General features: G+C 36.6%; 1 protein-coding gene across 1 annotated transcript; it reads left to right on the top strand.

Annotated features, from left to right (window-relative positions):
- Positions 1-3064: 3064 nt before the first annotated feature.
- On the top strand, positions 3065-12435 carry ALKBH7 (alkB homolog 7). The gene is made up of 4 exons (XM_015827419.2): positions 3065-3340; positions 6989-7162; positions 9768-9892; positions 11090-12435. The coding sequence occupies exons 1-4, from the start codon at positions 3065-3067 to the stop codon at positions 11223-11225; spliced, it is 711 nt and encodes a 236-aa protein (XP_015682905.1). The 3' UTR covers positions 11226-12435.
- Positions 12436-12988: the final 553 nt, after the last annotated feature.

The raw sequence follows: 12988 nt of genomic DNA, 5'->3' as shown, positions 1-12988 counted from the left end.
AAGAAGACAGAACTCTTGGAATATTTCTTCCAATAGGCATCTTTATTAAGAGAAGATGGTTGCAGGCGTTCTAAACAGGACTTGGGGTGAAAGCTTTCCAACTCAAGATTTTAAAGGGGTCCCCCCTTTAGCCACCCCCATCACCCCCTTCTCCCAGAGACAGTCTCAGGCATTTCATCCCCACCCCTTTCCTCACTACAGAGAGGAAACTTCAGGAAGGATCACATGAAAGCTAATGACCCCCTATTGTTATTGTTAGTCCTTTTGGTGATTCCACATCCAGTCCCTTTGAAGTAGGCTGAAGGAAGTGAGGGCCATAAAGCCCCTTTGTTCACCCCCTTCCCTTCATCGTATGACAGAATCCAGAGCAGGCAGAAATGCGGGGTTTCATAATTGATAACTACAGATGGAGTATATTTGGATTCTGACATCTGTAATAGTCTATCAATTAATTGCACTGACAGAGACTGATTTAGGATTTAAAAAAATATCTATTATGGAATAATTAAATCTTGTCCCCTCTCTGGATTTGGAGCTATTCATAAGGAAGAGTAGAAGCACATTTACAGGTAGTCCTCAACTTATACCAGTTCATTTAGTGACCGTTCAAAGTTAAAATGGCACTGAAAAAGTGACATGACCATTTTTCACACTTAACGACCATTGCAGCATCCCATGGTCATGTGATCAAAATTCAGATATTGGCAACTAACTCATATTTATGACGGTTGCAGTGTCCCGGGATCATGTGATCAATTTTTGCAATTTTCTGACAAGCAAAGTCAATGGGGAAGCCAGATTCACTTAACAACCAGATTACTAACCTAACAACTGCAATTATTCACTTAACAGCTGTAGCCAGAAAAGTCATAAAATGGGGCAAAACTCATTAACAAATATCTCACTTAGCAACATAGATTTTGGGCTCCATTGTGGTTGTAAGTCGAGGACCACCTGTATTTATTTATTTGTCTATTTACCCTTTTTTAGGCTAAATTCTCCACAACAGCTCAGCAAAAGAAGGGAAACCCTCCAACATGCAGCTTGCCAAACAGAAATAGCTGAGAAGGATGATCTCCAGAATGATAGCTTTGATCACTTCCTTAGCAGCTTCTTCTAGGAATTTCTTTCACCATGCTACTATTAATTCAGTTTCAATGAATGTTGTCACGAAGGCTATATCAAAATTTCTGTTCTATTCAACTGAAATTGAGAAATATATTTCCTTTTCTTAGTTGTATTCTAGACATAACATATTGTTTCTACTGTAGTTAAGAAAGGTCAACAGAAGTAAATGCTTATACTGAGAACTGTTCTTTGACATGCAACTGAATTTTATTACAGCACAGAATATACTAGTGAAAATAGTTTTTATGAACATGCTGGGTTACATTTTTTACACTGTACTTGTTAACATTTGTACCATTGTATGCATATGGAGACAGGGACCATAAATGAAGTAGGGTTTTTTTTGGATGTTCCTATTTTTTTAATAAATATATATTTTAAGAATGTGTGATTTCAATTCTAATTTAGTTTTATTCTAATAATGTGAGTGTTGTATTCTTAAAACCATTCTTGAATGTCAGCACCTTGAGGAGAACAGAATTCCAAGTGCCTTACCTAAGTTCTGCATAAAAAAATGTTTGCAGTGGTTCAAGTATCTGGAGTGATATCTCTCCATTCCTTTAAAAATGGTGATTTCCATACTGATGAGGTTCTAGAAACAATATATTTGATTATAAAACTAAGCAAAGTTCAATGGCATGTTTCTGTTTTCACAATACTGTGGGGAACAATGAAGAGCAATTGAGGCCTCAAGGATTTTTGCCTTGAATTTTACATTCATGAAAATGAAGTTGATCTGGACTTCAAACTAACTGGATGAGAGACTGCTCAAATTTATACATACCTATCCAAATTTTACAAACAAAAATATTTAAAAGGGGCAAAAAAAGATAATTGCAAAATCCCTGCCATCCAATATACGGCTTGAACCTCTGGGTCTTCCCACAAAATAAGACTGCTCAAAGAGGTGATCACCAAAGGCTTAATTAACCTTTTTTTAAAAAAAACTGAATCTAATTTATGTCTTATCACAGTAAGCTAAGATGACACTGCCCAGTTTACAGTTAAGTGTATCGTGAACATATCTGTAAGGTGACTCCTATAATACTGGATAAGTACAGGTAGTCCTTGACTTACAACAGTTCACTTAGTGACCGTTCAAAGTTACAATGGCACTGAAAATAGTGACTTATGACCAGTGCTTTTTTTCTAAAAAAAAAAAGGTGCTGGAACTCACACACATCATACAACCCGACTTGCCTACCCTACAAGGTTCTATCCAAAAAAGGTGCCGGAACTCCGTTCTGGCGTTCTATGAGAAAAAAAGCCCTGCTTATGACCATTTTTCATAGTTATGACCATTGCAGCATCCCCAGGGTCACATGATTTACATTCAGATTTTTGACAACTGACACATTTATGACAGTTTCAGTGTCCCGGAGTCACGTGATCCCCTTTTGCATCCTTCTGACAAGTTAATGGGGAAGTCAGATTCACTTAACAACCATGTCACTAACTTAATAATTGCGGTGATTCACTTAACAAATGTGGTAAAAAAAAGTCATAAAATGGGGCAAAACTCACTTTTTTCTCTTAGCAACATAAATTTTGGGCTCAATTGTGATCGTAAGTTGAGGGCTACATGTATGCAATTTGACACTAGCCATATTTAATGGACAGTGAAGACTGGCATATGCCATATGTTCTTTTCAGTCCCAGAAAGGTAGCAATGGTTACTGAATTACCAAGATCTCTAATTGTTCTAAGTGCCAAGTTGAATAGGCCAATTACTGTCTTTTAATGTGATGTGTAGACACCATCACAGATAACTTTCCAGCCGCTCTTCTGACTCCAGGTAGGAAAGGCACCTTGAAGTATGTTTTGCACCACGTGAGCTACTTTGCTTTTACGCCAAAGCAGAACGTCAGTATGCAAATGACGGAGGTCGGCCCATCATGCACTGCGGGCGCTCTAATTTCTCGGTGCACTACCTGCGATGCCGGCGCGCGGTCAGATTGCCGGGCGACGGTTGCTGCGGCTTCTGTCGCGACTCGCGCCATCGCCTCGGGCCTTCTGCGCGGCGGAGGAGGCGCAGCTGCGGCCCTTGCCGGCCGAGGTCCGTGCGTCGAGCGAGGCTCTCTGGCGAAAGCTGCAGGCCGGCAGCGCTTCGGTGACGCCGGACTTCATTAGCGAGGAAGAGGAGGCGTTGCTGGCTCAGGAGCTGGAACCGCAGCTGCGCCGACACCGCTATCAAGACGAGCATTGGGACGGGGTGGGTGGCTCTGCGTGGCTTCGAGGAAAATTCAGCGGGGCTCCTTGGCCCGATATTGATGCTGAAGTGTAGTTGGCTTAGGATCGGCTTCGTGTTTTATGTGAGCCTCCTTAACTGACCTTTGCGCCGTTTATGATTGCAGTGGCTTATTCAACAAATCAGTTATCGGAATGTTTCAAGCTTCCTAGTTTAGAACATATGTGGAGAGAGCAAGTAGACTTAATGGATCTTATTAAACACGCATAGGGGTTCCCAAATTAACCACACGTTGTGGGTTTACACAGCATACTATAATAAACCACAAACAAGCCTTTTGGATTACTTTGCCCAATACATTAGATTAAAATAATGTTAGCTAGTTTGTGGTTTATTGTGCCTTGTGAAGACGATGAATATTGGGTGTTGTCATAAGATGGGAAGATGGGCATTCTAGTTTTTGTAAGATGGGACAATATTACTATGTGGAACAACATAAAGGAGATATCTTGCCCTCCCTATTTAAAAATAGAATGCTTTGTATCCCAAATATGATACTGTTGTACTCTACTATTATATAGCCATTCTAGCCTGATATTGTTTTCACTTGTTTCTTTTCTCACTGGAAATGGTACGATTAATAGTCTGGGCATGAATACTTCTCTGAATTTTGATTTCTTGCATTCATCTCCTGTGGAAGAGCTGCTGCTACTACTGGCTGCTGTTGGGTGAAGCTACTGAAAGCTATTTGCTTGGATGGTAATATGCTAATAAGCATGTCTTTGATGCTGGTTGTTATGATGCTACAGCAGGAAACGATGGATGCGTATCTTGTGGGCTTCTCAAGGGTTTCTGATTATAATGCTAGGAAACTGCACTCATCATTATGTTAGTTTTTAATTTTGCCTGAGTTATCATTTGTGCCTGAGACATGGACAATATAAATAATAGTTTACTTAAGGTTAAGTAATTAAGAATAATCATAAATATATCATCCAGATATTGTGCTGTTTGTGGACTAGAAATATAAATATCAACTGAACGAGGTTGGGATATGGCAAGATCCAACATATTAGCTATTGCAGCCAATCTTGTCTACGTGATAAGTTTTTTCATTACTTGATTAGTGTTGAATAAAATTATATACTTTTCATTTAAATGTCCTTTCTAATGAATTTGGCTCAGATGTTTAATTGCCATTCATTTGTAAACTCAAGTATGTGTTTAGACAATGAATAGAATTTTAACTTGAAGTATTTTTATCCCACCTTAATGTTTATGTATCCTTTTTATGTGAAGTATTTGGAAAATACAAACCAAGCAGTTTTATGCAAACTATTAAATAAAATATATCTATGCTATATTTTACTGGTGTGAACTAGCTTTTTACTAATAAATCAGGATGTGAATATTAGATCCCTTGTATTAAATCTAAATTCCTTTATTGAAACTCATTGTTTAAATGTTCCTTCATTTGCAAATAAGTGTGCACAGATCAGTTCTTTAATCTGTACTCTCCCTCTCCCTCTTATCTCCTACCCAACTTTTCACAATAAAAACAGCTTTTTTAATGATTCAGTAATACATGAGTCTGTACTGTAATCATTTATTGTAATGCTATGTCCATTTCTTACAAACCATATATTTGTTGGCATTTGATCAATCAAACCTGATAGCTTTGGTACAGTTAATTTCTATAGAAGGATTGTTCTTTTCTATATTCCCTAAACTACTGGGAAAAGGTGAAATAAAACTTGTTGGTTCATAGAAAATCCCAGTCATTGACTGAGTTCACATGCTAAATTATGGTTTGTTTAGAAATAAGCTAATGCAGTTGTTTGGGTTTGTTTAACATAATAAGCCATATTAAGCAAAGCCAAATCACAATATAGTGGGATGGTGACCCCAGAATGTTAGATGAACGCTGTCAAGTTGTCCACATTTCACATCTTTCTTTAGAATAAGATGGTACCATATTTTCAAACTAATTATTCGGTATTTGATTATGAGGTGTTTCAAATGAAATATGTATGTGAGGCAAGGTAAAAAGGTTATCCATGACATTTGGTGTTTTATCACAGTGATTAGCATGAGATTCTTTTTTTTCAATATTTTATTAATTTTTTATAGTCACAAATCCTTAATATTTTATCAGCAACATAGTGTCTGGGTTCCAATGTTTAGTTTATTAATATATGTTACACTCCTTTCTCTCTACCTCCTTTTTCTAGCCATTGATAAAATGTATCCCATGTTGTAAAGTAATCTGAATCTTCTTTCTCTTTCATTTTTAGTGTCTGTCTGTCCATTTTTGCCCAATCTAAAATTTTCTTAATTATCTCTTCCTCCGCTGGTAATTCCTCATCCTTCCAATGTTGAGCAAATACAATTCTTGCTGCAGTTAATACATGTAACATTAAATATACACATCCCTTCTCATAATTTCCTATAATTATACCTAACGAAGATACTTCTGGCTTAAAATCTATGTGTTTTTTAGTCATTTTATCTAACCATATATGTATTCTTGACCAAAATCTTTTGACTTTGGGGCATGTCCACCAAAGATGATAATATGTGCCTGGTTTTTGTCTACATTTCCAACAATTGCTAGACATATTTTTAAACATTTTCGCTAATCTCACAGGTGTTAAGTGCTATCTGTAGAACATTTTGTATAGGTTTTCTTTGTAAGTCACTGCCTTTGTATTTTAGAATTTATTTCCCAAAGACTTTGCCAGTTTTCTAACTTGATGTTATGCCCAAAGTTTTTTGCCCATGTTATCATTGTTTCTTTAACTTGTTCCTCTTCCATCTTTAAACTTAACATGTACAGTTTCTTAATCAATTTTTCATCTGATGTCAATAATATCTGATCAAATTCTATCTGTTCTTTATAAAATCCAGATATTTTAACATATTTTTCATATCTCATTTGAATTTGCAAGTGTGGCCACCATGATAGATCAATGCCCTGTTCTTTCAGTTCTTGTCTGGGTTTTAGTTTCCCTTCAGTATTCAAAATGTATTTATAGGTTACAATTTTCTCATGGTTAATTAAGTATGGGTGAACAAACGGTTCCATTGTTGAAGCCATCCAGATATTTTCATGTAGATTTTCGCTTTTACTTTTTCCCATTCTAGAAGAAGTGGGTTTCTTATGTAGTGGTTTTGAAAGTATCTATGTATTTTATTCTTCCCATACCGTGAGAAGGCATGCCATCCGAGATGTAGGTCATGCCCCTCTAGGTATAGTAATCCTTTATCTCTAAAAGTTATCCATTCTTTTAACCAAGTTAATACAGATGGCTTGATAATATAAGCCCAATCAGGCAGGCCAAATCCTCTATTTTCTTTTGCTTCTTGTAACATTTTCAATCTAATTCTAGCTTTTTTTCCTTGCCAAATAAATTTCAAAATCAGTGTATTTAATTCATCCCCCCCAAAAAAATTCCCCCAGTTTTATAGGTATTTAATTATGAGGTGTTTCAACTGAAATATGTATGTGAGGCAATGTAAAAAGGTTATCCATGACATTTGGTGTTTTATCACAGTGATTAGCATGAGATTCTGTAGTCATCACAGGAGTGCATATATATGGGTGATCAAACATGTAAATGGCTATCTCATTTTCTTTCTGGATATTCATGCCTTCTCTTTTCATTTTTGTAGGCTATTCATAAGTATCGGGAGACGGAAAAATCATACTGGAGCAAAGAGTGTCATGAGATCTTACAACGAGTCCGGAGTGTTGCTTTTCCCCCAGGAGTACCACAGCTCGCTCAAGTCCACGTCCTGGATTTGGATAAAAGTGGCTACATAAAGCCTCATGTAGACAGTGTCAAGGTAAGATAGCATAGAATCTACAGATTACTAGAAAGTGTTCTTTTGTAGTTTTTCCTATAGTTTCATAGAGTTGCATGATGGACCTTAGAGGAAGACTTAATAAGTTGTGGCACATATTTATTGCGACTTATTTCAAAATGACATTTTTTACTATTCCTGTGAAAGTTGGTTTTGTTCCTTGAATTGTTGATTGTTATGAAGAAATTTTCATTGGGAAAAGGTGAATCTTTTACTTTTGGGAAAGTTATATAATAAGAGTGTTTTGGCTGAATTTCCAGAACTTCCTCCAATATCAAGGGTCAAACATTTTTTTTCTGTGACCCTAGTACAGGGTTTTTCAACCAATGGTACGCATACGTGAGAGGCTTTTGAGAGCAAAGAGTGAGTGAGAGCAAGCAAGAGGCTTTTGCAAGCTGAGTGAGTGAGAGCAAGCGAAAGGCTTTTGCAAGCAGAGTGAGTGAGCAAGAGGCTTTTGCGAGCAAAAGGTGAGAGAAAAAGGGAAAAGTGAGGGGGCGAAGGGAAAAAGAAAAGAAAAGGCATTGACTTCTGACTTCCTCTGTTGCAGTAGAATGAAGCATTAACATTGAATCTCAACTTTTTATTTTTCTATAATATTATAAACTAACCATTTCTATAACAACAAATGAATCTAAACAGTAAAGCCCCCCCCCCCTGTTTTTTAGTCATTAAGTTTTTCACACCTTGCTAAGCACTGGTGGTACTCGAATGTTGTCATGTCCTAAAAGTGGTATAATATGTGAAAAACCCTACCCTAATAGACTTCAACACAAGCAAACCTGTTTTCCCTGAAGCATATATAGGCATCTGTCCTTTGAGAAGAAACAGCTGAGATGCCATTGCTGCCATTTTAATCCTAGTAGTCAATTCAGGACTGAATGATATATACTTGCTGTCCTTATTCTAATGTCTTCTAGATGGATTGGACTTTAGTTCTTATAATCTCTGGCCAGCTTGACCTCATTAGGTTGGAAGATTATTTTATAAATTTGCTTGGCAATGGCAAAGTGTATTCTAACCTTGATCAGAAAAACAAATGCAAAATGAAGACAGCAGCAGTTTTAGAAATTAATCAGATTAATCAAGAAGAGATCCCAGAAACGAGCTATAAGTTGAAGAGATGATTCTTGAAGGTGGTGCAAGAATCCATTAATTTTTAGCAGTGTCCTTAAATTCAGTTTGTCTATGGAGATTCTCCGTCATCCAGGCCATGGTTGTCCCAAAGTTTTCAAAGCTAACTGGGCTTTGTTTTTCCTTGAAGACATTTTGCTTCTCATCCAATAAGTTTGTTCAGTTTTGATTGATGTCAGAATTTATATTCCTTGCAGTCATCTGATCTTTAGCACTGTTTCTGAGAGTCGTTGAGGTCACTTGGAGGTTTATCTGTGCTCTCAGAGTCATTGAAAGGACTATGTTGTAAACAGGAGATAGGTGTTGTTGTATCTCTCTCCCTCTGTTGAGAGAGGGCTGTTCAATCTTAATATAGATGGTCTTTTTGGCCCCTCTTTCAATCCAGTGGTTCTCTCATCCAGAATGTGGACTTTGCTGTCTTCTAAAGAGTGACCTTTGTCTTTCAACATTGTCTTTACAACACAATCCTTCTGCAGTTCCAAGAAAGTTCCACACCAATTTGCACTATCCAGGTGACCCTGAGGGCACAGGTAAACCTCCAAGTGGCCTCAATGACTCTCAGAAAGGGTGCTAACGACCAATGACTGCAGGGAATATAAATCCTTCTATCCCCCATTATTTAGTCAGAACTGAAGAAGTGAAATGTCTTCAAGAAAATACAAAGTCCAGTTGCCTTTTGAAAAAGCACTTTTGGGACTTAAATTCAGATTGCTTTTTAATGAGAAAAGCAGTTGGCTTTGTTATTATATTCATGTACAGTATAATGTACTAGTGACCCCTAGTTGTTAAGATTAAGTCCTTCCTGAAGTAATAAATTTGTATTTGGACAATAGAATTTCAGTCTACAGGTGAGATTCATGTAAAGAAATGCTTTTCTGTGCAAAACAATTCCCTGAAATGCAGTATTATCTCTGTAAGCATGAAAGGTTTGAGCTAGTAGTCCTCCTTATATTCCATATCTGTCTATCTACCTCCACAGAATTTGTGAACTTCCATATGCAACTTCAACTTAGTCAGTGTTTTATAAATTTAAACAAATCTCATTGACAACTAGACTCATCTATTCCTCTGTGGACTAATTGGTTCCTATCAGAACATTGATTGTTCTGATAGGGAGATTGTTGTCTATCAAGACTTGCATAATAAATCAGCTGTGCAGTCCTATTCATGCCTACACAGAAGTAAGACCCATCTTTGACAGCATGAAAATGTGATTCAATCACTGGAAAAAAAAGTCTGTAAATTTAGTATCTTGCTCATATTCATGTCATGAATCTGATGGCAAGTCTTTCCACCCCACAGTGCCCTAATGGTTTTTTTTCTAGGTGATAGAAAAAGAATGTCTGTCCAATTGCAACATGAAACTCGGGCCAACCTTATCTCCTAATATTAGTTAATAAGTGATAGATATTTTGTATTATTCTAATCCCATAATGTTTATATTTCCTTTTGCTAGTTCTGTGGCTGCACCATTGCAGGCCTGTCCCTCCTGTCTTCAAGTGTAATGCATCTGGTTAGTGAACAGAATCCACAGGACTGGCTGGATCTTCTGCTGGAGCGCCGATCTCTCTACATTCTTAGGTAATAAAAATTGCTTGGTTAAATAATCAGGCTAGGTGACTAGCTTTTTTGTTTTTCAGTAGTAACTAACTAGATGCTTCTGTGATTGTGGTTTTCAGAGATACATGTTTCTCTATATGCAGTTCTGTATAGCTATTGTATCTAGGAGCCTCTGATAGATTAATTCTTCCATGATATTCCTCACCATCACTTTTTGGAATGTATTCTATTCCCAAGATCAGTCCTGGATTCAACATATATTCTATGCTGAAATTATTAAGAACACAAATGCTACATTTTATAGGCTCAAAGAAAACTAATTAAAGAATTCTTTGAGTAATGCCTGTTCCATCACTTTGAGACATACTGACATTAGTTAGAGATTTCACTTAAGAATAATGAGTCAAATGCACTGATTTTTCTCCATAAATATGAGAAATAGTTCCTGCCATTGCCATAGTTGTACATTATCTTATTGAACCTGGCACTCTTCTAATATTTTAGCTTACAACTTCTATCAGCCCTCATAACTGACCATATTAGTTATGTTTAATAGGAGCTGTGTTCAGTGAATTCAGCAGGTACTACATTAGAGGAAAGTGCTGTTAAGCATATGGAAAAATGAGTCAATTTATATATATTATATATAAACAAAATTATAATTCTCTATAACAAGTATGCAGCTTCATGAGCCTTGAGCTTGTACACTTCACCTTTCCCTCCTCTGTGGAGGGAGGAGGAGATTAGAAATGTCTATTTCTGTTATTAATAAATCATGGTACCCTGTTACATCAAAACCTAAGGAACAGTGGTTTGTTAGAATAAAAGAAAATCAAGCTGTAGTTTCACATTTGGGATTCTTCTGTCAGATTGCAGTTCCCTAACTTTGGAATGTAATAGAAATCTGCTTTGTTCAATAAGGAGGAGATTGTGTTGCTTCCTTGTAGGTGCTTGGTAGTTAGGACTTGTCCATGAAGTAAGAAATATCTAATTTGATTATAGCTTACAGAAATTAATGAGGAGCCATAGCCGTACATATACATGAAATAGTCTGGGTATTCACTGTGAACAGAACTAGAGATACTTTTAAGAATTGCAGAAAGAACTAAGCCAGTGTTTTGTTTCTGAATCAGGAGCCTTCTTTTCAGACTCTTAATTGTGCATGGCGTCAATTGGGACATTTACTGATGTCTTCTCTAATGTCTTCTTTGAATAAAGAGGGCCTGCTCGTTATGAATTCACTCATGAAATTCTTAAAGACGAGGAGTCCTTTTTCGATGGAAGGAAGGTCGCCAGGGAACGAAGGATCTCTGTCATCTGTCGAAACCTGCCCTTACCATCAGAACCATCCTAGAACTGCCAAGTGATACTGTGACGGCTAACTGTTGCTCCCAGGTGGAATTTAGTTTGTTGTCCAATTGATGTGGTGGTCTTTCTGCACAAATATCTCTGACCTGCTTTTCTACAGAACTTTGGTTTTCTGTCCAACAGTAAGCGATAAAAGCATTCTTCCATGCAGTCAAGGGAGCCTAAAAGTGCACATTGTCTAAGAAAGTGTTCTGCCTCTCACACTTAACAGGCAGGAAGAAGGAAATATGCCACAATTTGGCCAATAGACCTAACTAAAATGAACCACAACACTGCTAATCTCAGGGAACAACATTTTTTTCTATAATGTGTGTTGCTGCAAACATAGATGGGGTGAAATTAAGAATTGAAATGTACAGGTTTATTTTTAGGGGGTTATCAGTGTATTGTAATTTTTAAATTATCCTTTAATTGCTTTTCCAGTTACTGAACTATTAAACACTGTTTTCTTCTCTGCTCAGTATTTAGTATCATACCTGCTGAGCCTCAAAATAGTGAACTTGGCAAAACAGATAGATAGATGTTCACTAGTGCTATGAATTCTTTCTAAAAGGGGTTGGCTGAAAATGAGAATTACATCTTTGATGCTTGTGGCCATCAAATATGTAGATGAGAGCAGGGCCTAAGCTAATTGCACTATTATTTTTTTATAAATGTGTTGCCAATTTTTTGAATGGTAAAAAAAGTACTTGAATTTTGAATTTTCTCACAATTGATGCTGCAACTGAATATGTTTAATTCATTTCTGTGAATTAAATAATTTCAAAATGATTCCAATAGGTGTCATAAGCACAAGATCAGCTTTAACATTTAGATATTTAAAAATAAATAAATGAAAAAGCTAAGTTGGAGTATCTCTAAATGAGAATTTGACTGTGGAGGGTATTCAGTGGGAATAGGAGAAATCTCCACATTTTGACTTGCAGCATCAGCATCAAAATACTGAAGAGAAAAGAGCTAAAATGAAGAAGTGGAAGACAAGTCAACAGTCTTGATTATAAAAAAGGAAGTGTTGAGGAATGTGGAAATAGATAGCACTTATCTAATCTTTGATTCGGGATGTAGTAAAATATGAAGAGACTAGGGCTGAATCTGTGGTCTCCTATTGCTCAGGACTAGAATCCAGTTCTATTTACAACCAGGAACACCTGACTCTGAATGGCTCTATCTCTTCTTTATATTTCTTTTTTATTACTCTTCATTTCCTGAAAAAAAAAATAAACCTCTTGAAACCCTAAGTTATATCTCCGCAGTATTCTTGACAATCTCTGTGGCGCACCCTTATGTTGCTAAACAAAAAAATGGCTCAGAAAGATTTGTTGGGATTACTGAATGATGTTTTGTTTTTAAAAAAGAAGTACTATATGTCTTTTGCAAAAAATATAGGCATGTGGCTTTAGTCTGATCTTTACTGCTTATTTTCATGATGGTTTGAATGACTATCAGTAATCAACATTAAGATGTTTGGGGCATCAGTAATGCAAATAATGCAAAATAATAATAAAATCATCTCACAATGAATGATCCTGACCCGAGAACTGGAGATACTGTTTTTGTTCTAGCTTTATTTATATTTTATTTACACCAGTATGTACATATCAATCATTCATAATACAAGTTTGGGACTAATAACCTCAGCTTTCCAAGAGAAGAAATTGACAGATAAATTAAAAACAATAATATGGGGGAGCTCAAATTGGGAAGAAACATGGCAAATGGCAGACCCTCCTTGAATTCAGGAAAGAAAGA

This window comes from Protobothrops mucrosquamatus, unplaced genomic scaffold (genome assembly GCF_001527695.2).
Source record: "Protobothrops mucrosquamatus isolate PMUCROS unplaced genomic scaffold, P.Mucros_1.0 scaffold_215, whole genome shotgun sequence".
NCBI lineage: Eukaryota > Metazoa > Chordata > Lepidosauria > Squamata > Viperidae > Protobothrops > Protobothrops mucrosquamatus.
This window is presented reverse-complemented; position numbering and strand designations above follow the sequence as displayed.